The 19,267-nt window shown below is 38.7% G+C and overlaps 1 protein-coding gene across 1 annotated transcript; it reads right to left on the bottom strand.

Annotated features, from left to right (window-relative positions):
- Positions 1-6,460: 6,460 nt before the first annotated feature.
- Positions 6,461-15,976, bottom strand: hhex (hematopoietically expressed homeobox). Its single transcript, XM_050060639.1, has 4 exons — positions 15,281-15,976; positions 8,938-9,116; positions 7,401-7,451; positions 6,461-7,263 (listed from the first exon to the last, which is right to left on the bottom strand). The coding sequence occupies exons 1-4, from the start codon at positions 15,672-15,674 to the stop codon at positions 6,982-6,984; spliced, it is 906 nt and encodes a 301-aa protein (XP_049916596.1). The 5' UTR covers positions 15,675-15,976; the 3' UTR covers positions 6,461-6,981.
- Positions 15,977-19,267: the final 3,291 nt, after the last annotated feature.

The raw sequence follows: 19,267 nt of genomic DNA, 5'->3' as shown, positions 1-19,267 counted from the left end.
AATATATACACAATTCCATATGCAGTTTTGAAGCTTATAGCCTTTGATAGATTTTAGCTTGGTAGTAAACCATTCTTTTTATGCCTCTAAGCTGTGGCCAGTGGCATTAATGTTTTTAGGTTGTCTGTCCCTGCATTCGTCATTCATGTGAACATGATATCTCAAGAACACCACGAGGGAATTTCTTCATATTTGGCACAAATGTCCACTTGGACTCATTGATGAACTGATTAGATTTTGGTGGTCAAAGATCAAAAGTCAAGGTCACCTTGACCTCATCTGTCCCATTCTTGTGAATGTGATATCCCAAGAGCACTTTGAGGGAATTTCTTCAAAATTTGCACAAACAAATGAATAAGAATTTGGTGGTCAAAGGTCAAGGTCACTTTGACCTCACAAAACATGTTTTTTTCCCATAACTCAAGCATTCACGTGCCAATTATATCAACTTCACTGTGACATCATAATGTTCTATAAAACACATTTCTTTCTATTACTTAACGTCATAACTCAGGAACAGTAGGTGAGACATTTTGTCATATACTAAATTGGTGACACTAACCTTGGGTGTCCCCCTTGAAACTGTGCTGATGTATAGATCATCTGTGCTGCTAGGGCGAAGATGGGTGTGAAGCATGTTTTCATGTGATGGATCTCAGGCTATCTACCAATCACATCTGATGGCCAAAACTGTTACTATTATTATTACTGTTCCATTTTAAACAACATTTTAAAGACATTATTGCACATTTATGTTCAGCTTTTTCCACTCATTTTAACAGCAAATAATACTTTATAAATCCTTTGAAATGGAACTGAACCAGTTGTGCATTTCAGCTTCTATTAATGGTGTAAACTCTTTGTTATTTTCTGTTTCTTTTATCTTCTAAATGAATATACCACAGGAATATAATGCTAGACTGAATAATATGTTTCTTAATTTTTTCCTCATGTGGAGATTTGCCATTCTGATATTTGTGTTTCTCAAAGTCTGTCTCTCTTCTTCCCCTTGTCTCTCTCTCCCCCTCCTCCCTCTGTCTCTCTCCCTCTCTGTGTCTCTGTGGCTGCTGGCGACACCAGTATCGATGTAAGCAGTGTTTTCTCTCATTAATTTATCAGTTCGGTGGAGGAGGGAGGCCTCAGTGGAGGGAGATAATGGCTTCCATTTGGCCAAGGTCAACAGTCAACACATTCCTCAGTCGTTCAAATAAAACCACACATTAACTTGTTCCACCAATACCATAAGGGTACGCACACACACACACACACACACACACACACACACACACACACACACACACACACACACACAGTGATAACAGATTGTTAGTGAGCTGTGTTAATACTGTCCTGCCTGACTATGAGGGTGTTGTCCTGTTGAGGAGGTGATACAAGGAATATCGGAATGGTTAACTTATGACAATAGCTACAGGGAAATAAAGTACTTTGCCCCACCAGATGACACCTGATATTGGCATCTGCTTGAGAGCAGAAACATTGCTCTTCCTGTTTAATAGTTAAGAAAGATATTGGCTCACTTTTCAATGATTTGGATTAGGTTACAATGATTGGTCAAGGTGATTGCAGTTTAGGTCAGATTAAAGTTTCTGTCACTGTTTCACTTCATTTAATGGAAAAAAAACTGGTTGAGTCAGTGTGGTCTACAATTTTTTGTACATACAATGATGAAAAAGTAGCCTTTATTTTCATATTCCTCTGTGCCATAGAGCTCCACTGTTGTCCAAAAAATATTAAAGCATATCAGTAAAGCCGCACTGGTGCACTGGGTAACAAGTTTCTTCATTGCCATGAGCACACACCGCAGATTATTTTTACTCAATACCACATACACTGTCCTGTTGCAACAAACATTCACCAGAGCACTAAATGTGGATATTTCGGCCACTGAAGATAGTCCCCAACAAATACACTATTTCCTCCTGTTTAAACATAAAAATCACTAAACTTTGAGCAACTTCATGCCCCAAATTTGCACTTATACACTTCATTCATTCATTTATTCATTCATTTTTGTTTTAGTTTCATGTCTTTTTTGGCCCACCCTACATGCGATTACAAGACAATGTTATTTCACAACCATCCTCCAGTATTGCATGTACAAGCCAGGCAGCATCCTCCGAGGCTGACAAATAAAGCCAAAACTGAAGTGCCAAAAACTGCAGTTCCTCTAATGGCCACTTGAGGCTGGGTCTAAAAGTGAGTCAATCTCCACTGACCTCCATGTTAAAATGCCCATCTTTACAGCAGAAATAAACACGTTTACATCCTGGTACAAAAAAAAAAAAAAAAAGGTTTTGGTCTCTATAGCTAATTTCAACATTCATTACAACTGTACGGGGGGGGGGGGGTTACTTAACTCACTTGTTTAAATGTTATTAAGGCTTAAATTTATGCATAATTAAGGGAAGAGTGTTTTGATTGACAGGCTGTCTGCCGGTAGCATCCTCGTCTTCTCAGTCTGATCCACTCCTTGCTCCTCCACAGCTCCACCCTCTTGGAGCAGAACTGGAGGCTTCAAAATGGGAGTCCACAAACCAGTAGGTGACGTCCAAGCTGTGTCTATTATTTTTATAATCTATGGTACAAAACAAGATAAAACATGTGGAAAAGAAAAAAGAAAAGAAAGAAAACAAAGACAAAGAAACCAACAAACATCCCAAATAAACTGCTCACACAAGAAACTAAGAACTACTACTAGAAGAAATTATAGATTATCGAGAGCGCTGAAATGCAGTAACAGGAAATAGTTTAGGGAAACTAATGAAATACATTACATCTTAAACATTTAACAACATTTCAATCAGGAGAGAGAGATGAACGAAATAAAGATAAAATGTGAAACAGAATATGGGTGAACAGATTAACAGATGATTTGTGCTGGTTAAGCGTTAACATTGTTTTTTGTGATTGAGGGACATCTGAGCAGCAGCAAGATATCCCCCCCCCCCCCCATGGAGTCCAGACACTGGTGGTGGTGGCAGTGGCAGATGACTCTGAGGCTGATGGCTGATGACGCATGCACAACTGCAACATGCAGAAACTACAGGCAGGAAGAGAACCTTACTTAAAACAAGAAACAGTAAGATGATAGGCTAAAAAGAGTGAAAAAAATGAATTTCCCCTCAGGAGGATTAATAAAGTATATATATTAAAAAAAATAAAATAAATAACAGAGAAGGTATGTCACTGTGCTAGTGTTTGATTGTGAATCAGGTATCAGAACAGCTTAAGACTCAATTGACAGCTAGAAATAGTGAGTGAGCATGCATGCAAGAGTGAATGCCAGAAGATATGAGAGATAAATTACATAAATAAGCATGAAAATGTATAGTCTTTCTGACTGAACTTTGACTGGATCCTCATTTCAGATACATTCATGAGACAAAAAACCTTAATACATAGATAAATGTAATCCAAATGGCATAACTTTTCTCTGAAAACACCTTTGTTGTTACCAATACATAGAATATAATTGTAATTTCAAGGTTACCATGGGGTCAATAACATTAAAAGCTCCAAATTGAACAGAAGTTAACAGATAGGCCTATTCACCAGGTTTTTCTGGTGGCTGCCACCTGATTTGTTATGATGAAAAATGCGTTCGAATTGATATGTGACAAGAACAACAGGCCATGATTTTAGAATATTACAATAATTGATGAACGTTTGTCAACTTCAACCTGTCAGCTAGAAATAAGTGGTTTCCTTTTTGTCACATATAGCAATAATTGAAATGATCATTTTTGTCGTCAGGAAGCACAACATGTAAATATTATAATCTGTGTTGACAAAATAAAAGTTTTCACGTGTGTGTGCGTGTGCGTGTGTGTGTGCACGTGTGCGTGTGCGTGTGCGTGTGCGTGTGCGTGTGCGTGTGCGTGTGCGTGTGTGTGAATTGACCACATCAGACAGGTACTTTGGAATCAAACGGCTATCTACTGAACATTTCACCCTGCAGCGACTGTGTGGTCTATTTGTCCAAATGTTGACTTTACCCAGCACAATTTGTGAAGCATTACACAATAAAGAGGCCGAGATCAATGTGCATACTGTTGGTTTTGGAATAGTTTCGTATGTGTGAGGCCATTGAACCTCCGTAATGTAACACAAACAAGGTTATAAGAGTAATGAGCTTTAATCCTTCAAAAGATCACAATAATATTTATTTTGTAATATTTCCAAATCTGCCTCCAGATCACTGTCAGTTTAACTGTCAGTCTCGACAACTGTTACCACGTCTTATATTGAAAAGTACTGTGAACATATTGTATGACTATCAATCAGCCCCGTGGTATCTCTGTGCTGTCCCTGCTGCTATGAGGGTTCACTCAATCATTAACCTAATCTACTTACCAAAAAACTCCCACTCACAGTGTTTGCATGAGAACTCAATGATAAGCTATTTGAAGTTGAATGTGGTGATGGGACGACCATTGACATGGACTAAACTGTTTGCTAATCTGTGGCTGCCTTTGATTCCTCAGGAAATCAGAAGGCAGTGAAACAACAGAATGAAGAGCATTGATTGAGTTTGAACTTTTATATTGGACCTTCCATCCGTCCTCTACACAACAGCAACAAGCTTTATATTGTTTTACTCACACATATTCAACTAGTCTTGTCCTGATGGGAAATTTACAAGTTGGGCAGATCAGTCTGGGGTTCAGCATCTTCCTACAGAACACATTGCATGGGCATAAATTTAGATGTAAGTAAGTGCAGGCAGGGCAGTTGCACTGGGGCTCAGTGGGTGAGGGGGCCCATAGAAAGTGGGCAAAACAAAAAAAAAGCCCTTGTGAGTGATTTAAATTACCACCTAAGAAATGTGCCTGTGTTCATAGGAAAACTCACATTTAATCAAAATTTGTGCCATGTGCTTTATATGCCTTTGAAAAGGCAAAACCATCTCCATCAAAGTTTTCTTTATCTTTCTTTTTTTTTTGTAAAATAGCCAGTAGCAATGTATAACAAAATGTGTTCTAAAATGTTAAATGTATGCATAGTCTATATAAACCATAAATAAGCTATAAAAACTATTCACTTAGATGAACAATTCCTCATATGGGATGATGATTTCTGATTGATATGTATGTTGTTGTTATCCATTGTCAAGTCCCTATCTGATCATGTGATGATAAGATTATATGGTAGCTAGTTGGGGCTCATAACAAGTAATTAGCCTGCATTATAGGGCCCCTCATAATGGCATGCACTGGAGCCCATTGTAACTGCCTTATGCCATGGTACATTAAGTGGTTGTTGTTATCTGTGAGATGAGGTGGGGGGATGGCAAAGGGAGGCAGGAGTAATGGGGGCCTCCACTAAAACAAAATCTACAATAAATGTTGATAATAATATATTTGTGCCTTTTCTGCATCAGTCTATGGTCTAAATGTCTTTGATTTTGTAAAACAAAAAAGGTCCTCTACTTCCATGCTGTTGTTTTTTAAGCTAAGTAAAGTATTTAATTTCGAAAATGGGTAATAATGTCGAAGCTATCTATAGGAAACAGAAATGGGAGAGGGAGTCGGGGCTGGAGATTAATGAGGATGAAAGGAATGATATTTGGGGGGGTCAAGCTAGGACCATCACTTCAAGATCCTGGCGGGAGTTCTGCTGGAAAAACACAATAAGATATTTTATGACTCTGAAATAGAAATGTATACAACAGGGGTCTCAGGGGCGGGATGAATGCTGGAGGCTGTGTAGTAAATCAATGGCCGACCACTTTCGTATTTTGGGGGGATGCCCACTAATTCATCCAAATTGAATAATAATAATAATAAATTTAATTTATAAATCACTTTTCATTTATAAAAAAAAATCTCAAAGTGCTACAGCACACAGTAAAAAGGTAGATCAATTAAAACATTATAAACATTGGCACAATATTGCCAAAGAAATAAGGAACATGTTTGGAATGGCAAAACCCCGGACAATCTCACGACCCAGGACAAATACCTTTACAAAGTTGTTAAAGTTTATCGCAATCTGGGGAAATATGAGCACTACAACAGTGGTACACAAAACAAAATCTTGTCATAGCTCAGGCATAAAAATGGCTTCTTAATTGGGTTTGAAAATATCAACAACAGTCATTTTATGTGATATAGAACAGCAGCGGGCTCTAAGGTAGTGTTTGTAGACATCACTTCGTTATAACCTGCCACCACAAGTCGTTTTCTTATTTGAATAAGGTAATCATTCATTGTTTCCCCATTTATTTTGGGCTACTAACTTCAGTTATCTATAGACTCGCATGTAGCTAGCCCTATTTGTTCTCCTTATTTTCAGTTGCTATATTAATTTCAGGTTAATTGTTTTCACTCTGTTATTTTTATTCTTTGGCGAGTTATAGATGGTCTTTATTTCAATTGTAACATCATTTATTAATTTCCGTTGTCCGGTGCAATTTCAAGAAATACAAAAGTAATGAATCACAGTCAAATTCCAGCTGAGTTACATCTGAAAGTGAAAATTTTATTCTTACCACAAAAATAGTTTATTACCACCAAACAAAACAGATAATTAGCGCTACATTGATTATTGATGGAATATCACATTTAAGGCCCATAGTCTATAAACATGAGCGTTTTATCATTCCACACAACATACAGTACAGTACAGGAGAAACTAATCTCTCGGCCTACTGTCCATTTACAGAGATCAACATAACACAGTAACAATCACCAGAGATACAGCAGAGTGCTATACATCATATACAGGAAGAGAAGTTTACAACAGAGATTACAGTCCTGTGTGAGGGCACTGGAAGATGGTGAAATGTGATATTTTGAGGATTTATTTTTACCTCAGGAACTATCAACCTATCTGTAATTCTGGCGTATGGAGACTCCAGAGCAGGTGAGTGAACAGGCACACGTGTCAGAGGAGTCCAGTGATCTTCATCATCCAGCTCCGAGTGTCCCAGCTGATCCAGTGTCAGTGTTGAGTTCATAACTAAGGGTTCACTGTGAACTCGTCATCGTCCTCTATGTCCAGCTCCTGGTCTGTATCATCCGACACGTCAGAGTCCAGCTCTGTGTGAGGCTGCTGCTGCTGCTGCTGCTGCGGGGACACGGAGCGCGCGCAGCGACCAGCCTGCGCCAGCTCGGACACCGGCACTGTGTGTCTCTGCTCTGGGCTCTGGATCCCGGAGGGCTCGGTAGTCTCGTCTCCTTTATTACCCCTTCCGGCGGAGCTGTCATCCTCCAACTCTCTTTTACCTCCCTGAGGATTTTCCTGATGCAAATGGAGATAGATCGTTTATGAATTAAGAGATCTGGATCGCTGTAATAATCAGACTACTACATCGTTAGTTAATTTGGGTGTAAACTGAAATATAATGAAGGAGCGTGATGTGACATTAAACCTCTCACCTGTTTTAGTCTTCGCCACTTAGCTCGTCGATTTTGGAACCAGGTTTTTACCTGAAAGACAAAATGAAAAATAATTATGGCTCCACTTGATTTCACTCAGACATAACAGCTGAAGAAACAACAACAGGGATACAGATGGAACAAAACGATAAGTTGTTCAAATGATAACTACCCAGACTTACAAGCGGTCCAAACAACATGCGCATGCTCCAGACAATTCAAGCAGGCTAGAGATTGGAGTTAATTTCATTCGATTTCTAGAATGGATTCGTTCAGACAATGATAGCCTATTCGTTAGGCCTAATGTCAAATTGTGGCAATGGGCTAAAATCTGCCTGTTGAAATTGTGATAGCCTACTATTTCTGTGTCAATTATTTGGATTTTACGCGCTCATTATAATCTTGGTTGTATAAAATATAATTACATTTTCAAATTAATTCCAGTGATGTAATAGGGAAGGTAAAACAAATCTTTTCTGTCTGGGTTTTTCTTCAGTACAGTTTTTTTCAACGGAATCCCTAAATATTAATTCCACTCACCAGCACCAAATCTCATGTCCATCCATAACTATTAGGCCTATAAAGGTGCAACGCACGTGCCCGCACCGCGCATGTCACAGAGAAAAATGTGGTTATTTAACTGTTTGATTCAGTCCAATCAAAAGAATCACATGTTGCTACAAAACCTCGTGGCACACATTACAAACACAACTTCTATTAATAAGCCGACATAAAACATTTTTCGTCTATTTTCATCAATATTAAGACATTTGTGGAAGTCCATTGAAAAAAAAAACTGTGTGTCCGTGTGGAGTTGTGGATAGGTGCATTATCCCCCTGAGCAAGGCACCGAACCAGCGTGTTGCGCTCGCGGAGCGCACCGGACCTACTCTCCGCCACTTTTATTTTTCAAGTGAGGAAACAGAATATTCACATAATTTGTTTTTTAAGCGCTTGAAAATCCACTCATCACTAAAGCGTTTGTCATGCAAGAGGGATAATAAAAACAAATGAGTGGTCAAAGTCGCCACATTGGCGTTAAAGGTGTGTTGATTGATTTACGTTAAAACATGCCAAAAAACATTTCACCTTAAAGGTTACCGGAAGCTTTTAACGCTGTCTTTGAACAGGACAGCTGATTAAATTATTATAAGCTCTTAAGTCTCGTTTGCGTGTATTTTAGGCCTCTGTGTGTAATAAAAATATAAAAATAACAAAAGGCGAATTAATAATTTAATTATTCTTCTAGTTCTGGCTTTGTATCATGGTAAAAAAAAGTCCTTAAAATAGGTTAACAACATGCATTACTTCAATTAGTCAAAATGCGCTCTATGCGTCACAGCTAGCCAGCACCATCTCCTCTGCACGCACGCACTTCTATAACTAGACAGTAAACCAGCAAATTAATGGGAGAATTAAATTATTTCTTAGTATGTGATGTGGCCTGAATGAACAGGTACACCAGGTCTTGTAGCCTAAGAATAAAACCATCCCACCTCACGCGTGTGGACTGGGCTCCAAGTCACATTGGACTCACCTGTCTTTCGCTGAGCTGCAGCATCTTGGCCAGTCTCTTCCTCTCCGGAGGTGAGAGGTATTTCTGCGTCTCAAACTTCTTCTCCAGCTCGATCGTCTGGTCGTTAGAGAACCGGACCTGACCACCTTTTCTTTTATGCAAAGGTCGCTGAATAAAGGGAGTCCACAGCAGAGGTTTCCCTGTAGGAGGAAGAAACGAGAAACTATTCATTTTCAACTCCGCATTTAGCTTTTTTTTCATACAATTAACAAAGAACCCCATCAGCACACATTTATATAGAGAGCAGCCTGACATATAGGCTAAATCAAAGGTAAGAATAATGAGTAGATTAAAGTAATGAAATGGAAAAATAGAAATAAATACGGGGGAAACAAAACCCTTTGAAGACATTCAAGCCATTGACTCAAGCAATCTTTCTTACGTGTCAGTCTATCTTTCAAATAGCTACAATTTATAGGCTATGTGATAGCATAGTGCATATAGGTTAATAATGATGATGATGATGATGATAATAATAATAATAATAATAATAATAATAATAATAATAATAATAATAATAATAATAATAATAATAATGTAAACTGAAACTGCAGGTGTTTGGATCAAATTAAAGTAAGTGCACAATCTAAGCAGCGACAGTCTCATAAACATGACGCAGTTAGTGTAAAGCTCTTCTTGTTTGATTCAAACAGCCGAGTTGGAGAGGAGAGAGCCAGCAGTGTAATCAGGCCTGTTTTTGTCTCGTCCTTCTTCCTCTGCAGTTAATGGTCTGGAACAAACAATAGCAGAGGCTGCAGCCGCCTGCTGTACGCTGTCTTTTAAGGAAGGTCGTGACAGAGTGAAAACTATGGCCAAATATCCGCTTCATGTGCTTCCTGCTTTGCGGTGTGATTATAGGCGATGGCATCCGCCAACAGACGCTCATGTCCTCTGCTCTCACTGACACAATATAAATCTGTTGTGGTTGAAACCGCTGTCAAAGGCCTTCTTATTGCTGCTCTCTTCCAAAGGAAGTTAGCTAATCCAGTCCCATCAGATAGATTCCCTTAACAAAGACAGATTTACTAGAATAAGGCTTAGTTTAAGAATGGGCTAACCTTAGTCAATAAGCTCAAATACAAAACCCTGTCAGTCCTTCTGAATGGATGATACTAACAATCCGACGTTGTACGATGTTTGTACGAATCGTTCTAGTTGACTACACATTGTATTTCTACAGTTCTCTTTCTGCTGTTACTTTGTGGCCAGTTATTCTCTAGGCAGCTGTTTCAATCTGAAGCCAATGAGTGTCTCTATAATACATTAGGCCTATATTATCAAGCAAAATGTCCTCCCCTTTCTCCTAAATTGCAACGTTGAGGTACATTATGTAAAACCATAATTAAAGATATAGAACACTGAAAAAAAAAAGATGTCAGCCCATCCCTTCTCTTTAACACTCCTACACTGTGAACCCCAATCCGCTCATTCAACTTCAAAATTCTTTGGAAACAGCTTGCACTCAAAACTTTTAGTTTAGTACAATACAGCACCATAAACACACCAGACACAAAAAAAATTGTGTCACATGGCCACTGTCTGACAGGAATTTTATTTTACTTCAACATGTCTTTTTTTGTTGTTTGAGCATTTTAGCCTAATTAATATAAACATAAAAACATTGGGTAAACATTTTTACAACCATTTTTTAAATTTAATTTAACAATAAAAATATATGTTATGTGCACAATGATGGCGTTATTAATTGGCCTTTAACTAATTAGGCCAAATTGGCTTCATAAATGTGAGTCAAATTAACTCAAAACTCAAAAATTGTTGCCTTAACATAAATATATATATATATATTTATGTCGAGCTCACAAGGGATGAGTTTTCATGTTTAGGGAACATAAAGTTTTTATGTCATTTTGACAATCTGGGACATTGTGTAGAGTTTACATTTAAGTTCTGTGTCATTCATGAATCACAATATAGGCCTAATAACTAGAATCCTTCAGAAATCATATTTTTATTTATTTATTATATTTATTCATTTCCATTTTATGTGACCGTATTTCCAATTTAGACATGAAATACATTTTCTTATTGGAAATTCACATTATGTTAAAAACACAAAGAAACAAAGGTTTCCCCTCAGCCCTGTCACTCTGACACATTTCCCCTGCAAAAATTTGGAACATTAAGCATATGATCAACAGGAAGTAGAGTCATTTGGTTGTCCTAAAGGCCATGGGAACAGTAAAATTCTTTCAATTTATTTTTCTGTATATCATAATTGTAAGTATTACTCGACAATGTCAATCTTAACACAAACAGTCCTGTTATATCTTAATTATAACTTAGATATTATTATGTTTTTGTTGTTGTTTGTTTTTTCAAAGATAGTTTTGGTAAACCTGTTGAAGTGCTCAATTAGCATTGATGTCACTTGGCTACATTTCATGTATTTGCTAATGGTAGTGCTAAAAAAAAAAAGATTTTTAGTTTCAATGTTTCAATGCGACAGCTATTCAACAAAATGTCCCGGGCATAGATTGCAGGGGGATGTAGAGGACATGTCCCCCTCTATATTTGAAATGTGCATGTGTCTACTACCAAATAAAAACATAAAAGTAGAAGATGATTTTTGTTTCGACACATATTAAACACAATTTTCATCATAAAATGATGCAGAAAATGTAACTGGTGCATAAACAATGCTGGAAATTATCTGATGTTCAAAGGTTTTCAGTGGACAACCGCCCAATCCTGGGTTTCATACCACAGTTATTCCAAAAATAAAAGCCAAAGGACAGATTTCTCCTCTAAAGTTGTAAAACCCAAAGATGGAGTCACGAGACGAAGGAATAATACTGAACTGTTTGTTCGTAAGCCCCAACAGAGCGTTGAATGTGCTGCAGAGCCTGTTCTCATTCTGTATACATGTGTTGTTTCATTTTTATTCTTTGCATGCTTTGACAGAAAGTATGATATGCTTTGATAGATTAAAAAAAAAAGAGAAATGTGACTGACTAAATAGCCTAAACACAAATAAATGAGTATATACTGTGGGGTACTTAAAAAGGGAGGAGAAACTCACATCTACTTATTGGCCTTTATATTAAATTTGACATATTTTTAATCTGTTCCATCTATATCAAAACTGGTTCATATCATATAATCTAAGAGACTGGACTGTACATTTTAAAAAATATATTTTTCCTTGACCCTCACTGAGTGAGTGATTTGGACAAATTATCACTATTCTAAGCTCAGATTTGGTTATATAGGCCTATTTGATTTCTGATGGAAAACGTCCCTGCACATAATGTGTTCAAGAACTCAGAAATTTGAAAATCCAACAATAGCTTCTGTTTTTACTGTTTCTGGCTGTTACAAATGGTGTCATTTTAGGTGATTTTTTCAAACAAAACATACTGTAAAATAAATACAAAATACAACTATTTAAATGTGTATGCCCCTCCCCTAAGCCTAAATAAAAAAAACATAAAACATTTTTTCTTAATAAATAATGAACAGTCTCTAAAGACAGGCCTGCGTCAAAAGTGCGTCAGTAATACACTGAGGACTTCTGTGGGGTAGCCTGAAACTGAAACAAATCTTAATGCTAGTATTTTAATTTACCCCTTTTTCAGCATTTGTTGTATGAAAGGCAACATGAGGTCATACTTGTTTGTTTTGATTTAACACGGTACCCTTCCTCTTTAGTTTAAACTCTTCTAAATGAGACTTTATCTCCTCTGCTGTGATCCCATTAGGTTTGATGTGCTGCCCTGTTTGCTTTATTTTCTTCTCGCCGCCAACCATAAAGAAAGTCAGCCACATCCTCGCTGGCCGGGCAGAGGAAGTGCAACAATATGTGAAAAACGGATCCCGGGCTATCAGAGGCCGAGTGTTTCCTGAATATGTCTGTATTGAGGATGTCGATAAAATAATCAGCAGCGTGCAGCGGGCTCCCGAGGAAGCGGCTGGCCGGGGTGAGCCAGGAAAACATTCAACAGCTTCTGAAAGCAGATTTACTCCTATCGACAGGCTCACGGCTTCCGCTATGAACGGAAAAGGCCCGGCTTGTTCAGCGCAGCACAAAGCCAGACGCTCGATTGTCACACTATGTGTAAAGGACTATCACTCACAGCCTCTAACCCAACCACTCTGATATGGATTCAGATCCTAACCTCTAAACCAATTATATGTAGGCCTAAACCAATGAACAATCCTGACTCCTGTGTCCATGAGCGCTAGTTTCCATCAGTTGGACACTATCAGCGCAAAATAACCTTCCATTACTCACAGACCTCTTGGGCAGCAATAAAAATAACTTATCCCTAAACACATACAGGTGTCTCCTAACAATTTATCAAGTTTTTTAGAACCCAACCCAACCATGAAAGGCACAACAGGCTATTTGATCCATACAGGGTCACATATTTAGCCTTATACATGTACCACTGCCAGGGGTGTCATAGTGGGGGGGTGGGACTGATTACCCAGAGCTCTGATGGAAAAGGGGGCCACTGAAAAGCCCGGAATGCAGTATTTTATTTCTAAGTATTTTATGTCATAACAAAAATACAACTGGCTGAATAAATCAATTGAAAGACTGAGCTTTGTATTAAAAATAGTGGAAGGCCCCACTCCCCTGAAAGGCTCAAAAGTCATGTCCTTCCTCAAGAAAGGGAAATCGGGGGTCCAAAAAAAGGAAAGAAAAGAAAGGGAAATGGCAAACCAACTTTGTGAAATAAATAAATAAAAGGTATGTGAGAGAGACATGGGTGAAGAGAGGAAGGCCAGGGGGCCCACAGAGACTGCTTATGTATAGGGCCCAATATTTGGTGCGATGTCCCTCACCACTGCATCAAACTGTGTCTGCATTCTCTAAGAATTTAGCCAGACAAATGATACTGAAAACATAATAAGGATGAAATAAGCTTACATGGGTTTCCATGTCATCATCATAATAATTTATTTTTCCTTTCCTTTTCCTTTCTGTCTTTCCTTTTTTTTTTTTTTGAGCCCAAATGTCCCTTTCTTGGGATAAGAAAACACTCGCTGGGCTTTAGCTTTAGCTATATGTTTAGAGAGGAATCCTAGTGCAAGGGTGGACTAAACCATTTTGTGCCTTAAGAGGGGCCTCAGAGAGCTTCCACTGTTTTTTCATACAAAGCTCAGTCTTTCTTTTTTAATTTACCTATGGCACTAATTGCTTAGAAATAAACACAAACAAAACCAAACTGTTTATTTCAAGCTTTTTGAGGGCCCCCTCTCATTGGAGCCCTGAATAATTAGTCTCACTTTTCCACCCACATTGACGCCCCTGAATGATGGACTCTGTGGCAAAACTGAAGGGATTAATGTCCCCAACCTCGTTTATTCCTACTGGAGCAAGAAACTTAAACAAACAAACAAACAAACAAAGAATATTTGAATGATTTTATAATAATTGTTTTCCTTGTAGGGGACATTTGGTGCTCAGAAGTATATCAAAACACACACACACACACACACACACAAAGCAGTGAAATAACAAGTGATTTAGAGCCCAGCTATGTTTTAGTCACCGGCTGATTTGAGCCTCTGATGTTTCAGAACAATGGGAGTCAGGAAAAGGAGTCAAGGTTGCCATGCACCCCCCAACCCCTCCTATCACCACCTCCTCCACCACTAGCAGACGGAATGGATAAGCCTGCTGCTATTGTGGCCCCAAATATGTCTGTCACAATAACAGCGTGACTCATTTGTGCGTGGTCAGGCATCATGTACAACTGTTCTTTGGAAATGGGTTGAATGGTAGACTTAGGAGAAGAAAGACTCGTCACTGAGTCTGCAGTCTGTTTATGTGGGCCACATGTAACTGCGTTCGATATGCATGCATGACCAAGCGTGATATACTTATGCAAAAATAGTTTCGCTGACGCTGAAACGAAGCTTGTGAAGACAGAGAAGTTGCCATGCAAAGAGTAAAAAGTGCTCCTTATGCCACATCATCCAAGAGTTTGATTTCTTTTGAACAAAATCAATGTCTCACAGAGGGAAGCAGAAAATCATCTTGTGTGCAATAAGGCATGATAAAAATGCATCATGCAAAAACTGACTCATGAAAAGTGACGATTTTTCACGAACCCTGACTCTTTAAACACCAAACATACTGACGGTGTCATCAGGCCAACAGTCTAGACTCGTGGAACTGAGGTGAACAACCGCTTTTCACAAGAGGAAACTAAAAAAATGCCAGTAGATTGTCATGGGTGGTGCTTTAAATTGTAACCGCTGTAAAGCAGAAATAATGTGTGCCCAAAATATCATTCTGAATCTATCCAAGAGTTTTACGCACAGCCCAACTCACCGAGAGGGTCGTGCCTCAGCAGCGCCTGTGCGTACTCCCCCATGGAGCGGTGGTGCTGGTGGTGGAACGGGTAGATGGAGCCGGCGAAGGATCCAGAGGACGCGTACGTCGCAGTCAACGCAGCAGCGGCGTGGTGAGACAGTGCCGGGTGGATCGGTGTGGGTTCATAAATCGGCGTTCTGTACGGCGAGATGAGAGTTGTGAAGGAAGAGTTTGGCGACGGGAGAGTCGGTGTGGGGATGAGCGGAGTGGAGCAGGAGGAGGAGGAAGAAGAAGAAGAAGAAGAAGAGGGCGAGGAGGTGGCAGTGGTAGTCCTCCCCAGAATGTCCTCGATGTAGAAGGGTGTCGGGTGAGCAGGCTGGATGGGAGTCGGTGCGTAAAGCGGGACACTCATGGTGCTATTTGCCCCCGCTGCGCGCTGGAACTGGGTTAACGGAAAGCTGCGTCCCTGCGTTCTTTCCCTACAGCCTTCCTCTTTATCGACAATATCTCAGAAGAACTACTTTACATACTACCAAACTTCTACTGTAAACTTTCATCGAAAACTCAAGTCCACTGACTATCCGGAACAGATTACAGAAAGAGTCTTTCAGGGCTGTGGACCGTTAGAGTGTATTTGTGCCCATCAGGTTGCGGTGGTGGACAAGCTGGTGCCTGGACCAACTGTTGGGGCTGTTATCTGGCTGCAGGCGGAGAAGGGAGGAGATAAGTGGACGGCCAACTTCCTGCAGGTGGCCAGCGGCCGTTTCTGATTGGCTTATTCGCAGCTCCAATCGAGGCGCATAGTGATCAGATGACAGGAGAAGAGAGAGAATTGTATTTCAGTAGAATCAGTTCACTACAGCCAATCTCTTGGTAATAGTAACTCGGTGGTTTGAGTGATATAATGGTCTAACGATGACTTACGTTCACTTGTGCTCTTTAGTTGCCAAAAGTCGCTTTTATTTGTAAAATGAGACCATCTCATACTGTAGTCTTTAACAGAAAGCGCCATAGACTGAAAGGTTTGAGACCCGGTTATTGCAAACAATCACAAAATATGGAAAGCAGGAATTGTATTAGTAGATAGGTACTATAGCCTATTGACAAGAAAACAACCCCAAATATAAAACGACAAAAAACTAATGAATGAAAAATATAAGATTCTTAGAAACCATGAAAATAAAACGTCCTCATTAAGTGCCTCTGTAGCTCCTGTCAAATTCGTTTATACAGTATAGTTAGTAGTATAGTAGTTTTACTGATTTCAAGCACATCTGCACAATTTATGTGAATTAGTCTTCATATGTTAAGTGTGAGCCTTTTTGAAACTGCTGTGATCCTGGAAGTATTAAAATCCTTTAATTGAGTAAAAGCAACATAAAATATTACTGGCAAAATGTACTTATGTTACACTACTTTTAGAGTGTTCTATATTATTTGATTAACGTTACTGGGCAATTCATTCTGTAACAATTTGGTCATTTCATAAGACGATCATTTGATTACATGTTAAAGTTTAATCTGCAAAATAACCACTGTAGCTATCAGATGTAGCAGAGGAGTTACGAATATTAAATTGGAACCATCACATAAAGTACCTCATCAAGTACTTGAGTAAATGTGCTTAGAGATAACAAGATGGTAACAAGCAGTCCAAACAACATATTGTAAATATGGAGTAGTCTAAAGTAACTGTGTTAATCATTATGTAACTTATGGTGGTGTCAGATACATCTCCCACAGCAAAATTCAATGTTTTGTTTAGTTTATTAATCAAGTAATTGTATTAAGTTCCACTATAGCAACAAATATGTATTACTGTAGCCTGCAGTCTGTTTCTTATGAATCTGTCATTAAATCCTTTGATGGATTAGGAGACCAACCCCTGGAAACAGACATATTAAAGAACCCCCTCTAGGTTGTTTTACATTTGTTTCCTTGATTTTACCAGAGTTTTCAAATTCTGTTGTTGGTTGAAACCATTTTGTATTCGCTGGAGATGAACGGGGTCTGTCTGAATTCTGTCCAAAGCTTTCTGCCACATTAGATCCACTGACTCGCTTCACAGATATAATACAAACTGCACTGCAAATTATTTCCAGGAAGTTACAATTATGTAACTGTAATGTTTCACAGTAAATTACATTATTATGACTTCACAGGCTTTTACTGTGATATTTAACCAAATTCAGAATTTTACTGTGATACAGTGATTTTACAGAGGTATAAATCACAGTAATATTATGGAGTTGAACTGTGAGATTACAGTGAAATACAGTAACTCTACAGAAGCATACTGCTAAATCACAGTAAACAGGTGTACATAAACTGTGAAGTTACAGTTAAATTCAGCAATACACAGGAATGTACGATTATATCAGTAATGTAATGGGCTTTAACTGTGAGGTTACATTTAAATATAGTAATTTTACATGAGCATGCTGCTAAATCACATTAATATGCAGGTATAACTAATGTGAGATCACAGTACACAGCTGTCATTTCACAACAGCTTATTGTAAAATGAGCAGTAATTTACTGTGAAAGTAATGCAGCTATAGTAGCAATTTACTGTAAATGTGGAGTCAAATATTTTACGTTTGTTTCTTATGAGTCTAATGAGCAGTGTGATCAGTAATTTACTGTGAAAGTAATGCAACTATAGTAGCCAGTAATTCACTGTAAATGTGCAGTCAAATATTTTACAGTGTAGTCTGTTTCTTATGATTAAATCCTTTGGCAGTTTAGGAGACCAACCCCTGGACAAAGACACATTAATGAATCCCTTCTATGTCGTTTCACATCTTTTTCCTGGTATTTTGCTGGAATTGTTAAATTCTGTTGTTGGCTGAAACTATTTTGTCTCAGCTGGAGATGAGGAGAGCCCATATAAATTCAGTCCAAGGCTTTCTGCTACATCTGATCCATTGACTCTCTTCACAGTTTTAATACGAACTGTTGCAGTACATTATACAAAAGATTGCTTTGAAAAAAGCACCAAAGAAAAACATGACATACTTTCGACTGAACCATTTGACTTTTTAATTAAAAATGCTTTTTAAGTCACCTCAGGCAGAAGCTAGGGTCCTCCTGGCACTAATGGCCCCCTGCTTGGCCTGTGCCTGTAGGCCTGTTCAGTTACCTGTTCATGCTGACACACTTACACAGCCACGACAACCAAATCCTGTTCCTCCACCCCCTCTAAATGTTTATTATTATACCGTTAGGAGTTTGGGGGCCCTGAACTATATCTTTACTGACATTAGGTGTACACACTTGCCATAATTTACATGTTATTCTATTGTCTCCTTCAAAGAGGTGGCCCCTTGTTGTCAGATTGTTTTAATCTATACACACACACACACACACACACACACACACACAACACAACAGTTTTTTTTTTCTTTATGATCCGCGTTTACTGTACAATGATTCCTATTCCTCTTATATCTGGCCCGCCTTTACATTAGTTATCGTGTCTTTTATTAGCCTTGACTGCATAAATGAGTACATCGTTACGTATATTGATACTTGTATTCATTTTCTTATTGGTCCACAGGTATTCAAATGTTGTCTAAGAATACAGGATTCAGAATGTAAAATACCCAGGCTGAATCCTTAAGTTTCTACTGCCCCATAAATTCCCCCGGAACCTCAACACATACTGATTCTCTGGAAAAGTTTCAGATGGCATGACCTTTGTGCTGTCGGTGTTACGGCCCTGGTTTTACGCACAGCCCAAACGTGCGTTAAATGGCTCTTTGTCTAATCAAACAGTTACAGTGTTATCTTTAACAATGTAATACACGTTAACTGCAATCCTCATCCTAACGGTGCAGCTGAATAGCAGGTGATTAACTCATTATTTGAATGTGTGGAGTTTTCCTGTGAAGCCCACCTATCTGTCAGCAGTTGAGGTGATATACTTACGATAATAGCAACAAATGCAAATCGCTTTAATGGCTCACTGAGGGCATGTTTATCACCCCACACGGGTTTCCGCAA

The sequence above is a fragment of the Epinephelus moara genome, chromosome 13, assembly GCF_006386435.1.
Source record: "Epinephelus moara isolate mb chromosome 13, YSFRI_EMoa_1.0, whole genome shotgun sequence".
Taxonomy (NCBI): Eukaryota; Metazoa; Chordata; class Actinopteri; order Perciformes; family Serranidae; genus Epinephelus; species Epinephelus moara.
The sequence above is the reverse complement of the archived record's forward strand: the minus strand, read 5'-3'. Positions and strand labels throughout refer to the sequence as shown.